The sequence below is a fragment of the Carica papaya genome, chromosome 8, assembly GCF_054855325.1.
Source record: "Carica papaya isolate Zhongbai chromosome 8, ASM5485532v1, whole genome shotgun sequence".
Classification (NCBI taxonomy): domain Eukaryota; kingdom Viridiplantae; phylum Streptophyta; class Magnoliopsida; order Brassicales; family Caricaceae; genus Carica; species Carica papaya.
In genome coordinates this window covers 31743787-31764810 of record NC_142316.1, presented here as the reverse complement: position 1 = coordinate 31764810, position 21024 = coordinate 31743787, and the positions used below count along the sequence as shown (strand labels likewise).

The window sequence follows — 21024 nt, the reverse complement described above, 5'->3', positions numbered from 1 at the left end:
TGCATATTGAACTTAGTCGGCAGCTAGTTCCATTTTAATTTGATTATAAGTTATATTAATAGTATTCGAATTTTAAAATACTTCGAGAAAAATATCAAAATATGTTATATTTAATAATTCTAACACCAGTGTATGTAATGTTAAATTTTACTATTATTTAACTTCAAAATAAATAAATATATTTTGTGATCTTAATTTTTATTACCATAATATTTGGTTTGGATAAAAATATCATTTATCTTAATAGTAAATTATTATATTACCTAGTTATATGTAAAATATATATATATAATTATTGAGTTCAAACTAAAATTTATATTACTAACTAATAATAAGTTAAATATTAAAATTTTAATAATTAATTTATTATATTCATATATATTTTTAAGTGTATTTTATCGTTATCTTTTTGCCTATTGCACTAAAATCTCGTTATCTATCTCTCAACTTATTGGCACATAAATTTTGAAAATAAAAACATACACATCATATAAATAAAAATTGACTGTACTACATATTTAATTATAATTTCTCATATAATTTTATATAGTAAAGAACGATATTACTATTGTATCAAACGAACTATTTTATTAATCAAATAACTAAAATATTATTTGAATATTTATTTGTTTTAGTGGTATATCCAAATACAAAATGCACGATTATCCATATTTCTCACCCTACAACATATCAATTGCTTACATCAATATGGACTCATCCTATTTGAGGAAAAAAAAAAAAAACAACTTCAACATTTAACTTGTATACATTTAAAGTATCTTAACCAACCCTTATAACTCCACTTCCTTAGACCTCTTAATTATTATGTTGCCATCCTTCCAATTATTAGATGAATTGTAGTACTACTACTTATTATATTAATTGATAATCAAAAGTTACATTTATATCATATTATTTATTTATAACTTTAAATTTAATTAAATGTTAAATCTATTAGTAAATAGATATTAATTTATTTAATTATATTTATACTAAAATTTTTGGAACAAATGTGATAGTTTTTTTTAATACAAGCTTTATAGCTTCAATGGAAATTAGTTTACTATGAATCGCAATAAAAAAGAGATTTATATCTTATGATTTTAAAAAATTAATTTGAATATTTCATTAACTTTTTTTTTATAATAAATAAAATTTTCCATTAAACAATAAGTTAAAAATTCGATATAAGTTCAAATTAAACAGTTAATAAATTTATAATTTTTGTATTTTAATTTAATAAAATTGTAGTTATATAACTTTAATTCCAATAGTATTTGTAATTTATATAACCATAACATGTAGACTTTTTTTTACTTCAACTATTAATACAATTTTAATATAGAAATTATAATTTCAATAAAAATGTATAATACAATATTTAACATAAATTTTTTAGTTAGCCAAGTTGATTTTAATTTAAAATTTTAAAAATAAATATTATAGATTTATTAAATAAATAATAAAGATTTATGTCTGGCATAATCTTTACAATTATAATTTCTTGTTGTTAGTATTTTATATATATAATAAATAATAGAAAAATATATATAATAAATAGATATAATATTTTATAAAACTAGAAATAAATGAAATTCATTTTTCTTTGGTTGATGATCTATTTTCTCTTTCTTAATAAATGATAATATATTTATAAGCTCTGTCTCCCTTTTATTTTACAAAAGAAAGGATTTTAAAGATAATTTTTTCTTAAAAATAATTTCACAAATATTCATTTGGAAGAAAAAAGAAATTTACAAGGGCTTTAAAGCAATTATCCAAAACTGAGTAGGTAAAGATACAATTACAGAAACTATGGGGCCTTTTATGAAAACGCGACAGTGGGCTTAAATTGCAATGAATTCATTCTAAAGCAGTAACCTCTCAGGGTTTTTAGGGTTTAAGAGCTCATTCCTGTATCGATCCCTTCACATCCTAAAAAACCTGTGTCGTCTATCCAGACTATTCGAGTCCATTTGCTTAAGCTTTCATCCTAGTGTTCTACTAACTTTGCGCGGAACTTTCTGATTGACCATGTGGGCACTACGTCGAGCTCCGAATCATCTTAAGTATGCATCTCTTGTTGTTCATGTTTGTTATTTACATGAACTCCTGCACACACATTTAAGCATTCATATGGCTGTATGGATGTGCATTATACTATCATGCTATGATGAGATTAAGTTGTTGTTCGTTTTCTGCGTGTTTAGTTGACGAGAAACGGGAGTGAAAGGGGGAGATGAACATATTGCTTCACGCAGAGAGGACAAATGTTTTGTTTTAATGTTAATATTTTATCGTCTTGTAGTTTTAACGGGGTACTTAAGCGAAGTCGGATATTTTAGGTTTCTTCTTTTAGCAGTTAGCTTTGAGATTTTCTGCCGGAAGAGTTGACTGTAGAAGAATATAACTAATAAATAAAATGTTTCTGTTTTTGAAGTTTTTGCAGTTTAAATAAAAACTATCTTATGTTTTCAGGAATCCAAGGTTTATCATAGGATATTCTCAGTTTGCTTGGCCTAAATTAGAAGTATCAAGTAATCATGTAGAAGACAAGGCTGTAATGTTTTCTGAGTCATGTGAAGCAATATGCAGTATGTGTCCATCTATGTTGAGAGCATACCACACAAAGCACGTTTCTTCAAATCTTTTTACTGGAAGGCGAGCTCTTTCCTCGCAAGCTGGTGCTAGAAGCAGTGGAGATGAGGATGACTTGGAAGATGGATTTTCTGAACTTGAAACTCCTGCTAGTTCTGGGGCAATTCAAGAGGACAGTGCTGAGAATGAAATGGAAGATGAGTTATTTTCCGAACCAGGACTATCTAGTGATGAGGATGACACTGAAGAAAGTACTCCAAAAGAACTTGATTCAGTAGATAGTGAAACTGGTTCAACTGGAAAAAGGGCGCGCTCAAAAAGGGTTTCTTCGGAACTTTTCAAAGCAATTGCTAATGCCCCAGGTCTGTCAGTTGCTAGTGCTCTTGATACGTGGGTTAAAGAAGGAAAAGAAGTCAGTCGGCAAGAGATCTCTATGGCCATGCTGGAACTTCGTAGGCGTCGAATGTTTGGAAGGGCATTACAGGTTATTTCAACTTACCTTGTTTTTACATGTGAAATACTTTATTTAAATAGCAAGGTTATTTTGTTTGTCATTAACTTGTGTATTGTTTACCAACTTTTGAAGTAATTAATATCTGTGATGGTTTGTGCATGTATATGATACTTTGCAATCAGGTGGATTAATTTTTTGCCTTTTTTCTTAATTTAAAAATTCTTATAAACCATTACTTTAGAAAATTTCGACAGTGTCTATGTTGCACAAAGATCCTTTACTTCGTCCACTTGACTGATGAAAGAATCTTTTAAGATTCCTTATTATTATGCAGACTAATTATCATTCTCGTTTTTTCTGTCAGTGCTAAAACAAGATGATAGAACATATAGGTGCCCTTTTTAGTCCATTACAAAAATGAGAAGGGTTATTTTTTTTTTCGAAGTGCTAAAACAAGACGTGGGGAAATATAGGTGGCCTTTTTAGTCCATTGCAAAGATGAAAAGGCATATACTTCTTTGAGCTAGTCTAACAATTTCCTTGATCATCACAATTTTTTTTCCATCAGTTTACTAATACATTCTATATGCTTTCACTTTGTCATTTTGCTTCCTAGATTCACTTTTCAATTCTTTAATCTCTCTTTTTTTTTTTTTTTCATATTGACTTATTATTGATATTTTATCATCCTCCAGTACAGAACAAACATTTCTCTGCTATTTTGGAATGAGTGAGCAGTCATTTGGAATACATTTTTTTCTAACTACTTTTTGTTGTTGGGTCATTTTCTTTATTCTTTGTAGGAGTTGGAGAACCTCTTTGGTACTCTAATTGTTTTGTAAATTTTTTGTAAATGGGCAGACACCCCCTTGGTGCCGTTATTAACACATATACACACTTTTTATTACCAAAAAAACATTTTTTTTCTAACTGCATCTTGCTTTACTTTTATGTTCTTCCTATATTTCCCTCCTCTTTCTCTAAGAAATGAATGCTCTTTCAGCATCTATAGCTTTGCAAACCATTTATTAGGGTGCTGTATTAGTGAGCTTGTAACATTTTAACATTATATTGGTTAGTTATACTGCTAAGAGTTGGTATACGTTGGCCTTCAGCTTTGGAATTTCAGTTAGAGAAAAGCATCGTTACTGTAGGTTAAGAATAATTATTCTTTTTTTGAATGTATAGGTTAAGAATAATTATATTCTCCTTTAATGATAAAATTTATAATAATACATTGGTTGCTTATACTGCTAGAGCAAGTTTATATCAGTTCTAAAGCTGTCAGAAATTGTACGTGTATAATGTCTTGTAATCTTCATCCTTTATTGGTTTTGCAGCTTTCGGAGTGGTTAGAAGCAAATAATGAACTTGAATTTGTTGAGAGAGATTATGCTGCTCGTCTTGATTTAATTGCGAAAGTGCGTGGACTACAGAAGGCAGAAAACTACATTGAGAAGGTCCCTGCATCTTTTAGAGGGGAGGTGATCTACCGAACCCTATTAGCTAACTGTGTCGTTGCTAACAATGCAAAGAAGGCAGAGGAAGTCTTCAACAAAATGAAGGACCTAGAGTTCCCTGTCAGTGCATTTTCATGCAATCAATTGCTCCTTCTCTACAAGAGGCTGGACAAGAAGAAAATAGCTGATGTATTATTACTGATGGAGAAGCAAAATATCAAGCCTTCTCTCTTCACTTACAGAATTTTGATAGACACCAAAGGCATGTCCAACGACATGCATGGGATGGATCAAATTCTAGAGACAATGAAAGCTGAAGGCGTTCAACCGGATGCATACACACTATCTATCTTGGCTAAGCATTACGCTACAGCTGGGCTTAAAGAAAAAGCAGAGGCAGTTTTGAAGGAAATAGAAGGAGAGAACTTAAGAACAAATCGTGGGGCTTGTCGGGCTCTGCTTCCTCTCAATGCAATGCTTGGAAAGGCTGATGAAGTAGGAAGAGTTTGGAAGGTGTGTGAATCAAATCCCCGGATTGAGGAGTGCATGGCTGCTATTGAAGCATGGGGGAAGTTGAAGAGAATTGAAGAAGCAGAGGCAGTTTTTGATATAATGTCAAAAAAGTGGCAGAAACTTTCTTCAAAGCATTATTCTGCTCTCTTGAAGGTCTATGCAAACAATAAAATGCTAACCAAGGGCAAGGACCTTCTGAAGCGGATGGCAGATAGTGGGTGCCGTATTGGCCCGTTGACCTGGGATGCAATTGTTAAGCTCTATGTGGAAGTAGGAGAGGTGGAAAAGGCTGACTCTGTCTTGAATAAAGCATCCCAACATAACCAGTTGAAGCCAATGTTCAACTCATTCATGATTGTCATGGAACAATATGTGAAGAGGGGTGATATCCATAATTCTGAAAAAATATTCTATCGGATGAGGCAGGCTGGATACATTGCTCGAATCAAGCAGTTCCAAGCTTTAGTCCAAGCATATATAAATGCCAAAGCTCCTGCTTATGGGATGAGGGAGCGAATTAAGGCTGATAATATATTCCCGAATAAAGCTTTGGCTGCACAGCTGACTCAAATTGATCCCTTCAAGAAGACAGCAGTATCAGATTTGCTTGACTAATTCGGTATCTGATTTGCTTTACCGATTCATAATGGGACAGCTCTTTATAATCCCAGTTTTCTTTACCCGTGTCCTGCCTTTTTCTAAACTACTTTCATCAGTTTTAGGTCAAACTCTTTTCTGTTGTTCGTCCCACCCATTTGCTCCCGACTTGTGTCTAATATTTGTCAAGTTTCCATACAGAAGGAGCTGCTGAGAAGTAGGCATGGATGTATGTAGGTACTAAGTTCTCTTGATAGAATTACTTAATTATGTTGATTTTGTTTTTGAATGGTTACAAATTCTTTGCCGTGCAATTTTAGGCTGAAAATTTCACAAGATTTTGGAATTTATTTGAATTGCATGTTTCTTCAGAGTGTGATGTGATGTGAAGTAACTGTGTTATGGTAAAAGATTTGGTTAAGTTAGCATACTGCATGGCATGTATGCTAAAAAGATACAAATTAACCTTTATTAGAAGAAGTAAGTATTGATTAAAGTTGATAAAGATTTAATAATTATTTAGTTTAATAATTGTTACGCATTTCTTTTAAAGAATATGATCATGGGTGTCCGAAAGTATTTTTTTTTGAAATTGATTTTCTTATTTGTAAAAGATTAGTCATTATTTCTACTCAATAGTAATTAATTTGTTAATCATAAGAGATTTGTTTTTATTTTTGCTAATTGCCATTCCCAACTTAAACAAATTTCTTTCCACAAAATCTCGTCGGTCTATGAACAGGCTCTTTTATGCTGGTTTTAGGAGAATAATAAAAAATATATTTTTTATTTAAAAATAATTTGACATCATTTTTTTAATTATTTTTATAAATGTACACAGTGATTTTTATATTTTGTACCCTAATAATATCATATATTTCTTCATCTTCCACCTTATATCCTAAATATTGATTGGGCTGGATGCTAGGTTTCTAAGTATGTCAATGGCGTGACTAAAAAGAATTTCTTTGGACTGCCTTTCTCGACAACGCTGAGGATACAGGTTGAACTTTTGCCTAATTCGCAATATTTATTTATTTATTTATATATATACAAAATATTATTTAAATAGTACAAATAATTGATTTAATAATTTTCTTTATTTTGCTATTTTATTTTTGTTTTTTTTAATCCAGTAATTCCACGGATAATTGATTTAATAATTTTGGTTGTATTTCATTTTTTAAAATAAAAAAATAAGAATAATAAAAGCTTTCTGTTTTCATCTTCCATTTCATATATTCAAATGCTTGCGTCATCTTCGATTCCCAAGGCAAACTCTGCTCCCATAAGCCATAACTGAAAAGGAAAGGAAACGGCTAGCCCATTCCCCTCTTTCTGTCTCCACCTCCCACTGTCTCTCTCTGCCGTCAGAGGATTATGTCAACCGCCGCCGCACGCCTCCGTCGTTTAGCGGCGGCAACAGCTATCGCCGCCGCGTCTGGTGGTGCGATCTTCCTGACGCCGTCGGTGTCCGCCAGTGACAGGGGAGCGGAAGGTCTCTCTGTAGACGTGAGAAACAAAATTAGAGATCCTACTGCTGTCGTCCCATCGAGGACTGTACAGAAATCCGCTTTGATTGGCGCCAGCGCCGTTAATCCGCTTGATATCCTTGTGATCGGCGGTGGCGCCACAGGCTGTGGCGTCGCTCTCGACGCCGTCACCCGTGGTCTCCGCGTCGGCCTAGTTGAAAGAGAGGATTTCTCTTCCGGTACATCCTCTCGGTCGACAAAGCTAATTCACGGAGGTATGGATGCACACGGTCGTAACTTATATATATGTAGATTAAGTATGCGTTTCGTACATGGGGTTAGTAAGCATGCAAGTCTTATGCAATATGTATATTCTTATTTAGTTGCTGAGTGATGTGAATGTATTATGTGGTGACAGACTTAAACATGACTTTGATTTCTTTACTACTAAAAACTGTGTTTTCTTGTTCCGTCTTTTGGATTTTGTGGAAAGGATAAAAATTTAATGTCCGCCACTTTATCGATTGAACCTAAGAGGATTGTAGTTTTCAATAAAGTTAGGCAAATATTTCAAACCGATTATGGATGCATTAGTAATGACTTTCCATGCTGAAATGCTGGAAACAAGTATCTAACTTTGTCAAAAGATAAAGGAAAATAACAAAATCCAACTGGGAATGTGACGTGAGCAGATAAAAAAAAAATTCTAAGTTTTTTCTTCATGGGTTAATATACTAATTACCTAAATAAAGTGTTGTTATATTTAATTGTTCTTTATATGCGCCTAAAGGTTTATGATTGTGAATGGTTGTTGGGTATTTAATATTTTTCATCTAGAACTGTGAAACTTTAGAAGGTTAGTCTAAATTGCATCAGGGTTTGACCCTGAATAACTTTTGCCATAGTGGATTGTGGTCTTCTCATATTTCCACCTAGCGTGAGAGTTAAAGTGATTGGTGCAGTTTCTTTCAGATGCTGACTGTGATAATTGTTTATTGAGGATTAGGAGTTGGTTTCAATCCTCCGCCTGCTTTATTCTTTAGAACAGTACATATACTGAATCATTCACTTTGTAACAAGTTGTATCCATCCTAGGGAACTTTTTGTGCAAATATCTAAGGAACAAATCAACCATCTTAACACATAGCACTGCTATTATGTTATTTTCTTCAAAGACAAAGGACTTAAGAAGAAGGCTGAAGATTCTCTAAAACTAGAATAATAAGAACAAGTGGTGCTTAAGTTTGAATTGATGTAGCTGGAGTTATGCTGGGGATTCTGATCGTTAAGATTTGCACATTTATGAACTTATGAACTTATAAAAAAATCAATACATGTGAAAGCTTTATTTAATATTTTTCTTTATATTATCACGTCTTAAATTCAAAAGGAGTTCGCTACTTGGAGAAAGCTGTCTTCAATCTCGACTATGGACAACTGAAGCTTGTATTCCATGCACTGGAGGAGCGTAAACAGGTTATTGAGAATGCACCACATTTGTGCCATGCATTGCCATGCATGACACCTTGTTTTGACTGGTTTGAGGTGGTGTACTACTGGATGGGTTTGAAATTGTACGACTTGGTTGCAGGATCACACTTGTTACATTTGTCCAGATATTATTCTGCACAGGAATCTGTTGAGCTCTTCCCTACTCTTGCAAGGAGGGGTAAGGACAGGAGCTTGAAGGGTACTGTTGTGTATTATGATGGCCAGATGAATGACTCACGACTTAATGTTGGGTTGGCATGTACTGCTGCACTAGCTGGTGCAACAGTGTTGAACCATGCAGAAGTTGTTTCCTTTCTAAAGGATGAGGTAACTCAGCGGGTCACTGGTGCACGCATTCGGGACAATATAACAGGTAGCAGGATCATTCTTGCAAGTGTCAATTTTAGCAGTAGGTTACATCATTTTGGTATTGCATCCTTTCACTTGTTTTGTAATTTCTTTTGAGTTTGTGAGTATTAATCAGTTCTAGTATATGCTTCGAGCTTTATCTTTTATGCACTTTTCATTATCAGTACGTAATTATGTGGTCCTACATTGCTGCAGTGTACAATAGGTAGAATTTAGAGCCTAGAATGGGCAGCTTGTTTAATTGCTCTAAAGGCATGTGAGCATAAAGTTCTTTATTTGAATTACCTTGCGTTGTTAACCATTTGAATCCCTCTTCTGTTTTTTTATGTCTTAATCCTTATTCTTGCTATTAGAGCCTCATTCCCTCTTCTGTGTTTTTATGGCTTAAACACTATTCTGGCTACTAGAGCCTTATAACAAACTAATTTTTGTCTCTTACACTGATTGATCCTCTTGTTTGTTATCCCGATACATTTTTAAAATCTTAGGTTCCATTATCATTCATTTCTCTTGCTGCTATTTTTAAGATTGGTTCATGTAGTTGGCTTTTGCAGCTTTTGCACCTCTTATGATTTTCATGTGATCTGATACCAGGCCAAGAATTTGATACCTATGCAAAGGTAATTGTAAATGCGGCTGGCCCATTTTGTGACTCTGTGAGGAAAATGGCTGAGAAAGATGCAAAACCTATTATTTGTCCAAGTAGCGGAGTGCACATTGTTCTCCCTGATTACTATTCTCCTGAAGGGATGGGTCTTATTGTTCCCAAAACTAAGGATGGTCGCGTTGTTTTCATGCTGCCTTGGTTGGGAAGAACTGTAGCTGGGACTACAGATTCCAACACGACAATCACTTTGCTCCCTGAACCGCATGAGGATGAGATTCAGTTTATACTGGATGCTATCAGTGATTACCTTAATGTTAAGGTAAGTAGTTGCAAACTAAGGACCGTTTTGCTCGTATGTGGTGCTTTCATATATTTCTATAGATTTGATTCACATCTTCATTTTTATGGTTCTGTTTTGATGTTCCTATAGTAAATAAGAAAAGAAAACTTTATTATAAGGGTAGAGATTATGGGCAGGGAGCATGATAAATCCTCCTTAAAACAGACAATTTTTTTCTTTCTTTTAAGTTTCCCTTCAACTTTACTGACTTCTGGTCTTTGGAAAATGAGATAAAAATGTTGAAATCTATTAATCGTATGCTTATTCTGTTGGCATCTTATGAAATCCATGGTGCCTAACATCCCGTCTGCACCTTGCTTCTAGCCTTGGTAACTACCAATCAAAAGATATAAATATTCTCCCTATGGAATAAAAATTTTCAAACTAAGATATCAAGGTCATGGAAAATATCATAATCACATTGTATGGATAAGATGGTTTTATCTCATCAAGTTTAGCAGTTTCTGTTTTTCAGCTTTTTGTTACTCCTCTATGTGTGTGCACCTGCTGACAGAGTAGATTCTTTGTCTATTATAATGTTTTCATGAAAATCCATTATTTTTAGATAACATGGTGAAGAGTGAGGTATGCTAACAAAGTCTAAATGAGTCTAGTTGTTGTGCTACTTGCTCCACTGGTGATCTCTTGGCCATCCCATATGAAGGCTTGGAAACAAATCCTCCTTCGATGGAATGGAAAACTTTTGGTGTTTAAATAATTTTATTTTCAAATTTGCTACTCTTTAGCTTTGTCATCTACTGTGTCCATTTTTGTTATGTTGTTGTATGATTTTCACATCATTGGGAAGAAGTCAATACTATTCATTCAACCACTAGGATGCATATATCTTATCCAGTCTATTTGAGGATACTAAAGCGGTGATGGAAATCTAGGTACGACGTATAGATGTTCTTTCTGCTTGGAGCGGTATTCGCCCATTGGCAATGGATCCATCAGCTAAGAACACTGAGAGTATCTCTAGAGATCATGTTGTATGTGAAGATTATCCTGGTGTGGTCACAATCACTGGTGGAAAGTGGACTACTTACCGAAGGTAATTTATATTTGATTTTCTCATCATAGTTAATTGTTCAGGCTAGTTCATGGTAAGTAAAGGAGTGCAGGATAGCCTATTAATTGCTAAATTTATTCTAGTGTTTGTTTGGCTTACTGCTTCAGCTTTTGTTGTACAAAGCATAAAACTTATCATATGCTAAAAAATAGAAGTGCTTTTAGATAAAAGCAGAAGCTTTATGGACTTTTGATTAAAATAAAATCAAAAGCTGGAAATAGATACTTTGAAAAAAATAGCTTGTGCTATAGGAAATAAATAATATTCTTAATAAGTATGGTTTCATTAATTAATAAATTTAGTATTTTAAAATAAAATAAAATATTAATTTATTATCAGTCATTTTATATTTATTATAAATTATTTAAATAATATTTATTTAAAAAATTAAATAATATTAGTTTAAAAGTAATATGATACTGAGCAAAATGAAAAAAGTAATTAAATTAAATAAGTATTTTAAAATAGTTTAAATTATTAGTATATTTGAGCAAAAAGTATTATTTAAATAATTATAATAATTAATTTTCTAATGTTGTGTGATTTTTTATCATTTCAATACTTATCATTAATTTTATATTATAATTAAATATAATATTACATTCTATATTAAAAGTATTGTTTACATTAATTTTTACTAAATACTATACTATTTTTAACCTTCAAACGTTTTTTAACTGAAAGTTATTCTCAAAATACTTTTACCAGCTTACCAAGTGACCTAAGAATCTGCCAACACTGGGCTTCTTATCCTGCTTCTCTACTTCATAGCATCATCTTTTTTTGTCTTCATTTGATTTTCTGTCTTACTAGAGTTAGTTTCAGCATGGCAGAGGATGCAGTCAATGCAGCCATCAAGTCTGGACAGTTGAGTCCAATCAGTGGCTGTTTAACTCATAAACTGCAACTTGTTGGCGCTGACGGATGGGAGCCCTCCTCTTTTACAGTTCTTGCTCAGCAATACATGCGCATGAAAAAAGCCCATGGTGGTAAAGTAGTCCCTGGGGCAATGGACACAGCTGCAGCAAAGCATTTATCTCATGCATATGGTACAATGGCAGAACGAGTGGCTACCATAGCCCAGGTCAGGTTTATCTTGCATTTTCTTCACAAAGTTTTCTTTTTGGTAATCTGCTATTGTATAATTATTTATTGGCTCCAACAGTTTTGGATTTCAAGAAAATTCTATGCATTAAATTCCATGTTTGCATTCTGAAGTGGAATTATTTTTGCAAAAAAAGTTTTTCCATGTAATTGTAGCTAATAAGGGAATGCATCCAGTTTTAATGAGTAAGCTATAGGTAACCAAATAGAAATTGGTTTCATAGTGTTCTCTTTAGATGTGTCTGTTTGTTCTAAAATGCTCAAATACCGCACATTGCCACATGCTTTTATCTCACAAATTTCCCATCTTCAATAACAGGTTAAGCAAAACAGTTACTAAGTTTTTCTTTTCCTTATCCTTGACACTTTTTGGGATAGCTTGGTTTGATTTGCATGTGATACTGTGTGAAGAATGAACAGATTGATCAATCGATTGTGTACAGACAGGGTTGAGAGAATCTGTACAGATGTAGGCTGGGCCACTGTTTTTCTCCTTTCTGCTCGCAACTACGGCGAGTAGTGAGGAGGCCGTGGTGCTTTCTCAGACCGAAAAATTCCTGATCATAGAAAGAAAAACTGTTGATGTTATTTTCAATGGAAAGAAAGCGGAAGGCATTAGGGTGAGTGAAAAATGGGAGGGATTTAGGTCGACCCTCATGTTCTGGGAGGATGAAGACAAGTGGCTGCTGGGTACTCTGTAGGAGTTTTATTGGATGAGAGGAGGGGTATTCTAGGGGCAGAATATGGCAGGTACACACCATAATCTCTGGGTGTCCATGGGGCTCAACAACTGGGGTGAGCTTTTGATCATTATAGAGAAGAAAGAGGAGGAATCGAGACGCATCTTCATCCTAGAGGGCCCACAAGCCAGAGGTTGGTGAAGGGTTATGGTTTTGCTATTTGAAATGGTGGGAAGGAAGTTCAAGGCACTAGCCAACCAAAGGTGCTGAAACCGAGCACCCAGAATGAGGAGCATTGTCCGAGGTGGTCCACAACACACCACTTCTAGCATGCTGGATGCCCGAGCTTTAAGGTGGAGCTGATCATGAGTTTGGAGATTAGGTGAGAGAAGAGCTTTGTTGCAGTGGTGGAGGGGAAGAGAGAGGGGAGTCAAGTAGGGAAGAAGAGACTTGATTTCAAGATGGGTCTAGAGAAATTTAAATTTCCCAAAAAGCAAAGAAGTTGTGTCGTTTTGGGGGAGATAGGGCCCTGAATGGGCCTTGGCTTAAAGAGCCCAACAATGAGATGAAGGCTGATAAGAGGCTGAAATTTGGCTAGACCGAGAAAGAAAAATGGATAAAACAGAGTCAGATTGGGGGTACCTGATTTGAGTATCAGGAGAAGGCGATGAACCAGGGACAGTGAGAGGTGGGGGCAGTGATGGCAGATTTTGATGATGAGGAAGGCAACAGAAAAAGGGAGGAGTGTAGTAGAATGGGAAAGGAAGAAGAAACATGGGAAGAAATGACACTAGAAGTAGAAGAGGAGGTTGTGCACGAACCCGCTGAGAAGGCTAGTGGGGCCTCTGTTTTGCTGCTAGCGGTGGTTCCAACAATGAGAACTTGTGCTTATGGGAGTATGGGGTTAGAGAGATGATTGAGGTGTAAGATGCTGGAGTCGTTGCTGAGAATGGGAATGGGGGGACCAATGGAGGGACGAATGAAGAAGACAATTCTAGATGGGTCCTACAGAGCATGCAGTGGACTAGTAAAATGCTTGGGGTCAGTTTTGATGGACTCGAGAACATGCTATTATTCTTTTCAAGGAGATTGAGAGAAGGAAGAAGGCGAAGGTGAATGAGGGATAGTCAAAACCTACAGGCAAGAGTAAGCAAGGTGTAGATAGGGCTAGAGAATTGAAGAGGTTGCAGTCAACCATTAACTACAATAATCTGAGGAAGGGGAAAAGAAGGGAGAAGGAGTGATCTTCAATGCAACCCAATGTTAGGATGAATCATATCTTGAAAATGCTAGATGAATCAATAATCACAAGAAGAGGTTATAAGGCGTTTGTATGATGAGATGGAACTAAGGTAATTTGCCTTCAAGAAATTAAAGTGAATTCCATTTCAGCCGACATGGCACATGGCCTTTGGAAGATAAGGGAGATTGGATGGAAGGAGCTTCCTACTAATGGGGCAATTGGCAGGATTCTCCTCTTATAGAATGGACTTCTTAGCTGCATGGTGCTTTTGACTGGGGATTGTTTTATCTCAGCCTATTTGTTGATGGAAGAAATGGATAGAGGTACATGTTTATTGGGATGTGAGGGTAGAGAGAGGGGCAAGTTGCAGAATGACTTGGATGACTGTAAAAGAAAATGTGATCTCCCATGGACAATAGGAAGTGACTTTATTAATATGGTTTTACGAAGGCAGAAAGAATATGGGGAACATTTCTCTAGGATTTAGGCTGATGAGAGTTATGGAACACTTTAGATAGATTACAACTAGAAAGTGACTTTATTTGTTGATAGAAGAAATGGATAGAGGTACATGTTTATTGGAATGTGAGGGTAGAGAGAGGGGCAAGTTGTGGAATGACTTGGATAACTGTAAAAGAAAATGTGATCTCCCATGGACAATAGGAAGTGACTTTATTAATATGGTTTTACGAAGGCAGAAATAATATGGGGAACATTTCTCTAGGATTTAGGCTGATGAGTTATGGGACACTTTAGATAGATTACAACTACTAAATTTGTCTCTCATGGGAGGTAAGTGGACATGGACTTATCAAAGGTTGAATATGGCTTGCTTCAAAATTGACAGAGTTTGTGTCAATGACATGTCAACTTCAGATTTCAAGGCTTTGTCAAAGTTTTTGCAACGGACTATCTATGATTGCTCTCCTATATGTTTAGACTCTGATTGGATAAAATGGGGCCCCTGTCCTTTTAGATTTGAGGATAAATGGTTCAAAGTCAATGGGTTACATTAACAAAATCAAAGAATGGTGGAGAGGGATGATGGTGGACAGGAATGCTAGTTACAAGGTAACTAGGACATAAAATCCAAGCCGTGAATCTGTTGTAGAAAGGTCTTCGGAAGAGGAGATTTTAAAGGGTTTTATGCAATGCAGAAATGATAGAGCTCCTGGGCCTAACAGTTTTTCTTCAGAAATTTTGGCATGTAATTAAGGGTGACATTATCGAGCTATATAATGAGTTTTATGAGTCTGGGTCTTCCATAAGATGTTTAAACTCTACATTTGTGGTACTTATTCCTAAGGTGCGGGGAGCAACAAGCATCAAGGATTTCAAACCAATTAGTTTAGATGTGAGTGTATATAAACTCATTGGTAAAGTGTTGACAAGAAGAATGGCTAAGGTGATAAGAAGGGTAATGGATGAGTGTTAACATGCTGTGGAGGGTAGATAGATCCTAGATGTGGCTCTTGTTGCAAACGAAATTGTAGATGAACTGAAACACAAGAATAATGAGGGGGGCTTACACGGCTAGATTTAGAAAAAACCTAGGTTCTTGTGGATTGGGACTTCCTTCGATTATATGTTGAAACAACTGGGTTTTGGGGACAAATGGCGTAAATGGATTAGCTTATGAATCTCTATGACTTCTTTTGTCGTTATGGTTAATGGGGGTCAATCTCCTTTCTTTAGAGCTTCCAGAGGTCTCAAGTAGGGTGATCCCTTGTCCCATCTACTATTTATCATGGTTATGGAAGCCTCAACACAATGTCATTGAAGACTAAAGAACTTGATTTTATTGAAGGATAAAAGGTGTGCAATGAGCATGCAGTGGAGGTAACTCATTTATTTTTTGCTGATGATATTTTTCTTTTCTGTGAAAGAAATGAGAGAGCTTTATTTAACTTCAGATGTATATCGCCGAGTTTCCAAGTAGTTTCTGGCCTCAACCTTATCCTTGCCAAGTCAGAATTGATGACATTGGATGATGGGAGGGATGCTAACAGATTGACTAGAATTCTTAGATGCAGGAGTATGGACTTACCGATCAAATACCTAAGGCTCCCGCTAGGTGCCAAATGTAAAGATGTTGTGACTTGGAACCTTGTGGTCGCAAAGTTTGAACATCGGTTGGCTAGATGGAAGAAAAATCTTTTATCTAAAGGAGTGAGACTCACACTTATCAAGAGTAAACATTCTCATTTATTACATATCTCTATTGATAGTCCACGTGAGTGTGACCAATAGATAGGAATCAATTCACTATAAATTTCTATGAAGAAACAATGAGGAAAGAAGAAAGTATCGTCTTGTGACTTGGGATGAGATCAAAAAGTCTATTTATTAAGGTCAATTGAGTTTGAAATCTTTGGTGGAGGTTAATAACTCTTTTGGAGAAATAATATTGAAGATTCATGAATGAAAATGGTAGTTTTTTGTGGAGGGTGATTGAGGCGAAGTTTGATACTATGAACAGAGGATGATACACTAGGCTCTTGTCTAGACCACACAGGAATGGGTGCAGAAAAAATCTGTGTGGGTAGGAGTAATTTTTAGGCCTATATTAGCTGAAAGATTGGCACTAGGCATGAGATCAGTTATGCCTGGTTGGAGGATAGTATACTCAAAAAAATGTTCCTGTGGATCTATGCTCTTAGTGCAAGAATGTGTCAATTCATGAGGCCTACCATGTATTATGGGGGAGGAAGAATGGGCTGTGGTGGTTATAAGAAATCTCAATGATTGAGAAGTTAGTTGTATGAGGCTCCACTTTTCGCCTTTGCTGGAGTTAAGGTTGATGGGACCAGAGACGAACCAGTATGGAGGCTCAATGCTAGAGAGATTTTCTCTGTTATATCTTTCTGCAATTACTTGACTAAAAGAAGTGCCACAAATACATATTTTCCGTTCCGGCAAATTTGAAAGGACAATGCTCTACCTAAAATTGCTGTGTTTGCTTGGAGGCTGGTAGATTTTGTATTTTAACTTTGGACAAGCTGATTAGGAGGGGCAAAATTTTGGTGTATGGTTATTCTTTGAAAAAGAGAGGCAGAGTCATGTAACCATATCCTTCTATGGTGTTCTGTTGTGCATAAGTTGTAGACCCGTGTTTATGGCCTCTTGAGTATTAATTGAGTGATAACTGGTTCGGTGAAAGAAGAAATTTGGACATGGAAAGGTATCGACGATGTGAAAAATCATGTTAGTCACGTCCCCCTTGCTACATTTTGGGTAAATATGGAAAGAAAGGAACAAGAGAACTTTTGAGGACATGGAAGTTGATTTTGGTAGAGTTAGAGGCAGATGATTCCAGACCCTAGGTTTTTTAATTATGAGTCATCCACTCCGCTCACTTAAAAACTTTGGAAACCTTATTGATATTTTGATCGATATGTAAATAACTTTGTACATAGATTTGCATTCTCTTAGTGTTTGTAAATGAATCATACTGTACTAATTTTTTTTTTACAAAAGAAATTGATACTATATGAAGGATGCAATACATGTATATCTTTTCATCCCATTGGCAGAAACCATTGGCATGAATCCCATGGCTTAGGGAATAAAAACTATTATAGCAGAAAGGAGAGTAAAAGGAAGTTTGATATGATGAGACAGTCACGCATTGCTAATTACCGGATGTCAGAGCTCTTCACATGGATGTGCGTTTTTTCAGAGCAGGAGATTATCCAGGAAATTTATCAATAAGATTCTGGTTTTTTCAATCAAACCATGCTTGACTCTATATAGTGTTTTAGAGTATTTATTTTGGAGGGTAAGAAGATGGAGATTTTGGAGTCTTTTTGGCACAATGGTTCTAGAAGTTGTCTAGAGAATTTTTAAACTGAAGGGAAATATAGCCAGGAACATTTATTTATAAGTCTGAAGATGCCGGAGTTCAGTGAGTACAATAACATTTAAACTGAAAATTTAATGGCTTCTCCGAGATATTGTGTATAAGAAAGAAAAAGGTAATATGTGTTCTCGTGGAATGGTTGAAATAAAATAGAACGGAGGAATTCCATTTACTATCTAAAAACTAAAAAAGAATGATCTGTCTTATTCTTCTATTATGTGTCAAACTTATGGTTTCCATTGGTGCAAATCCTCACCTAAATTTTGGAGAAGAAATCCTCCATTGGTAAAAAGTACCAACTGCGGGAGAGATCCTATTTTATTTTTAAAGATAAACAGAAAGATTATGCTTCTATTTTTGTAAGAATGAATTAACAGGGTGAATTACCCAACTAATCTTCATAATTTAATATTGTTACTATAAAAAGATAAAGTAGATCTTATTGTGAAAGACAAGACCTATTACTGATCTCATGTTTTTGGTTGCGAATGTACTTAACTGTTGAACTTCATATCACATTATGAATCAATCTTGTTGCCTTGTGATTTTGAGCTGCTCCATATGTCAGTATTATGTTGTTAGCTTCATCCACAAACATTTGATTATATATTTTTGGATTGTTGACTCGGTAGTCCACTTTCCAATTTCCAGAATGAGAATCTAGGGAAGCGTCTTGCTCATGGATATCCTTTCCTTGAAGCTGAGGTTGCATACTGTGCTCGTTACGAGTACTGTGAATCTGCCGTTGACTTCATTGCTCGAAGATCTCGCCTTGCTTTCTTAGACACTGATGCAGCTGGCCGGGCATTGCCTCTTGTTATCCAGATATTGGCCAGTGAACACAATTGGGACAAAGCAAGGCAGAATAAAGAGTTACAGAAAGCCAAAGAGTTTTTAGAAACTTTCAAATCCTCACAAAATGCTCAGTTCCATGATGGAAAACACTAGTGAGTAATATTGCATTTCTGTTGTATGTTCTTTTATGGGTGCATACAAATATTCTGATACGGTTAAAGGTCATTTATTTCTGGGTGCTAGGGTCTCCAAAGAATTGCTTTCATACATATCTAAGCTTATGCTATTACAAAGGGAAAAAAAATCAATTGCTTCTCTTTAACAAATAGGCAGAAGCACAATACGCCATGTGATTATGGCTTAACACATTTCCTGAAGGCACTTGATCTTTTTCCAGCTTTCTGCAGTCAAGAGCCAGAATAATGTTATAGTTTTCTTCCCAATTGATTGCTTTGTACAACTCAGCTGGAATGTTTGGCTGAGTTATTTATTGACTGGAAAGTACATATACTAACTGTATTTTCTTCTACAATTGCCAGGGATAATTTTATTGTATTTTATTTTAGTGTTTAACCTAATCATCTTCTGGTTTCATGTTTTTGATCATGGCAATTATCTATACTTGTCAATGAGATCGAAGTTGGAATGAATTTGCTCTTTTGCACAAAAAGATGAATTGAGTTTATGATGTTGGTTGGTTCATGATACTTGATTCGGCGAGACTAATAGTTGAGTTTATTAATGTGTTGATAAGATTATGATGTATAAATTAGAGTTAGTTCAACAAGTTGTAATGAACTTAAAAGAAGCAATCGCAATGAATTAAAAATTTAATTCAGTTTTTTTTTTTTTTTTTAACAAAAAAATTGACTTGCCAAATCATCCTAGCATCTTTTCAATTCTTCCTCTTCCTCTTGCTTCGTTATCACCATCCTCTTCCTCTTTTTGTCTTCTAGTTCATGTTATTTGTTCTTCAAGAGCTTTGGTTATCTTCCTCCACTTGATGGCGTCTATTTCATATTATTTATTCTTGAAGAGCTTTTATTCTTCAGAAATTTGGAGGACAAATTTTAAAACAAACCCATCACTAAATTAATTTCAAAACTCAAAAATACTGGGTTAAAATTAAGAAAAGAAAAACCTCATATCCAATCCATATATATTGCGTAAAAATTAATTTCCACATCCAAAGTATTCAATGCTAGCCACCTACATTAATGTCTGTCTTGGGAGAAACTCGAAATATCTTTTGTCTTTTCGATCATGAAATAGCTGAAATTGCAGGAGAGAGAGACGACAGCACGTAGGTTCAATATCAAGGAAGAGAGAGTGTGTCTCTTGGAGACAGAGGATGAGTTTTGCAGCAATGAAACTGGCGGTGAAACCGACAGCGAGAAGGGTGGAAGAGACTGGTTTTGGGCTGGTCCGACCCAAGTGAATATAAATTGAGATGGATTAGCACTTTTTTCTTTTTCTTTTTTGGGTCAGTCCCGATCTCCAGCTTTGAGTAGATTGAATCAGAATAGATTAGTAACACGCTTTCCAGATAGAATCAGAATACGTAATGTTTCGCCCGTTTCAATTATTTAGACCTATTTTATTTTAATAAATTGTTTTATGATAAAGACCACGCAATAGAAGAATTGCATCCGCATAATCTTCTAATAAGTTGTTCTACGATAGGGGGGACACAAACTCAAAAATAAAGTCTGTATAATCGAATAGATGAATAAAAGTATTAATTATCTAATCAAAAAATTATTTGTAATTGTCTAAGACCTAATTAATACTCAATTGTCTCTGCAGAGCAACTTCTTCATACCTGTCCGTCATGGACATCTCTGCTTCTATCCTCCCAAGTGACAGACCTGGCTGAGCTTCCTACCATCCAATAAATTCTCATTATTGTTTAATAAGAGGAATTATTAAGGAAAATTATTAATCATCCCTGTCAATTATCATTCACATACATATTCCGGACCATATTTATTTGCAGTCACATTGATTAATTTTATATCATAATTTTTTATTGATGCAAAAAAGGTTAAAAATATCAAATCAATTTACAATTAAAGCCCTCTTCTTCCTTATAAATAAATCTCACTCCCCTTTTTCATACAATATTTTAAATAACAAAATTATATCCAAGTAATACTACTTCCTGTTAGTTAAGCAAAAGATTTAGTTCCATCATTAATGCCGTCAATATGGGTTCAACCATAGATGAGCTCCCTATGCATCCATGACGTGAGAACCTCATTAAAAGTTATCATCAACACAAAAATCTAATAATTAAGATTTTTGTATTTTACTTTATTTAAAAATGTAAAGTTTTTTCATTGATAATTATGTTATAGATTAATAATAATC

The 21024-nt window shown here is 34.8% G+C and overlaps 2 protein-coding genes across 4 annotated transcripts; both read left to right on the top strand.

Moving 5' to 3' along the window:
• Positions 1-1869: 1869 nt before the first annotated feature.
• On the top strand, positions 1870-5987 carry LOC110806356 (pentatricopeptide repeat-containing protein At1g80270, mitochondrial-like). The gene is made up of 3 exons (XM_088209663.1): positions 1870-2069; positions 2479-3082; positions 4393-5987. Exons 1-3 carry the CDS (start codon positions 2035-2037, stop codon positions 5638-5640), a joined length of 1887 nt encoding a protein of 628 aa, XP_088065789.1. The 5' UTR covers positions 1870-2034; the 3' UTR covers positions 5641-5987.
• A 621-nt stretch (positions 5988-6608) lies between these two features.
• On the top strand, positions 6609-19260 carry SDP6 (FAD-dependent oxidoreductase family protein). Of its 3 annotated transcripts, none has more exons than XM_088210261.1 (7): positions 6609-6625; positions 6896-7369; positions 8485-8958; positions 9549-9880; positions 10795-10955; positions 11799-12057; positions 18511-19260. In XM_088210261.1, the coding sequence occupies exons 2-7, from the start codon at positions 7003-7005 to the stop codon at positions 18805-18807; spliced, it is 1890 nt and encodes a 629-aa protein (XP_088066387.1). In that variant the 5' UTR covers positions 6609-6625; positions 6896-7002; the 3' UTR covers positions 18808-19260. The 3 variants fall into 3 exon arrangements, with proteins under 3 accessions (XP_088066387.1, XP_088066390.1, XP_088066388.1); XM_088210264.1 differs by lacking the exon at positions 6609-6625 and having other exon boundaries at positions 6824-7369; positions 18511-18806; positions 18876-19260; XM_088210262.1 differs by lacking the exon at positions 6609-6625 and having other exon boundaries at positions 6825-7369; positions 18511-18806; positions 18898-19260.
• The last annotated feature ends 1764 nt before the right edge of the window (positions 19261-21024 follow it).

What these genes read in the sequence shown, in the direction of transcription:
- LOC110806356 (XM_088209663.1), top strand. Translation starts at nt 2,035, where the DNA reads ATGTGGGCACTACGTCGAGCTCCGAATCATCTTAA. An exon ending in CGAGCTCCGAATCATCTTAA is followed by an intron (nt 2,070 to 2,478) that starts GTATGCATCTCT and finishes TTATGTTTTCAG; the next exon opens with GAATCCAAGGTTTATCATAG. An exon ending in TGTTTGGAAGGGCATTACAG is followed by an intron (nt 3,083 to 4,392) that starts GTTATTTCAACT and finishes TTGGTTTTGCAG; the next exon opens with CTTTCGGAGTGGTTAGAAGC.
- SDP6 (XM_088210261.1), top strand. Translation starts at nt 7,003, where the DNA reads ATGTCAACCGCCGCCGCACGCCTCCGTCGTTTAGCGGCGGCAACAGCT. An exon ending in GTGATTACCTTAATGTTAAG is followed by an intron (nt 9,881 to 10,794) that starts GTAAGTAGTTGC and finishes ATGGAAATCTAG; the next exon opens with GTACGACGTATAGATGTTCT. An exon ending in GAGTGGCTACCATAGCCCAG is followed by an intron (nt 12,058 to 18,510) that starts GTCAGGTTTATC and finishes TCCAATTTCCAG; the next exon opens with AATGAGAATCTAGGGAAGCG.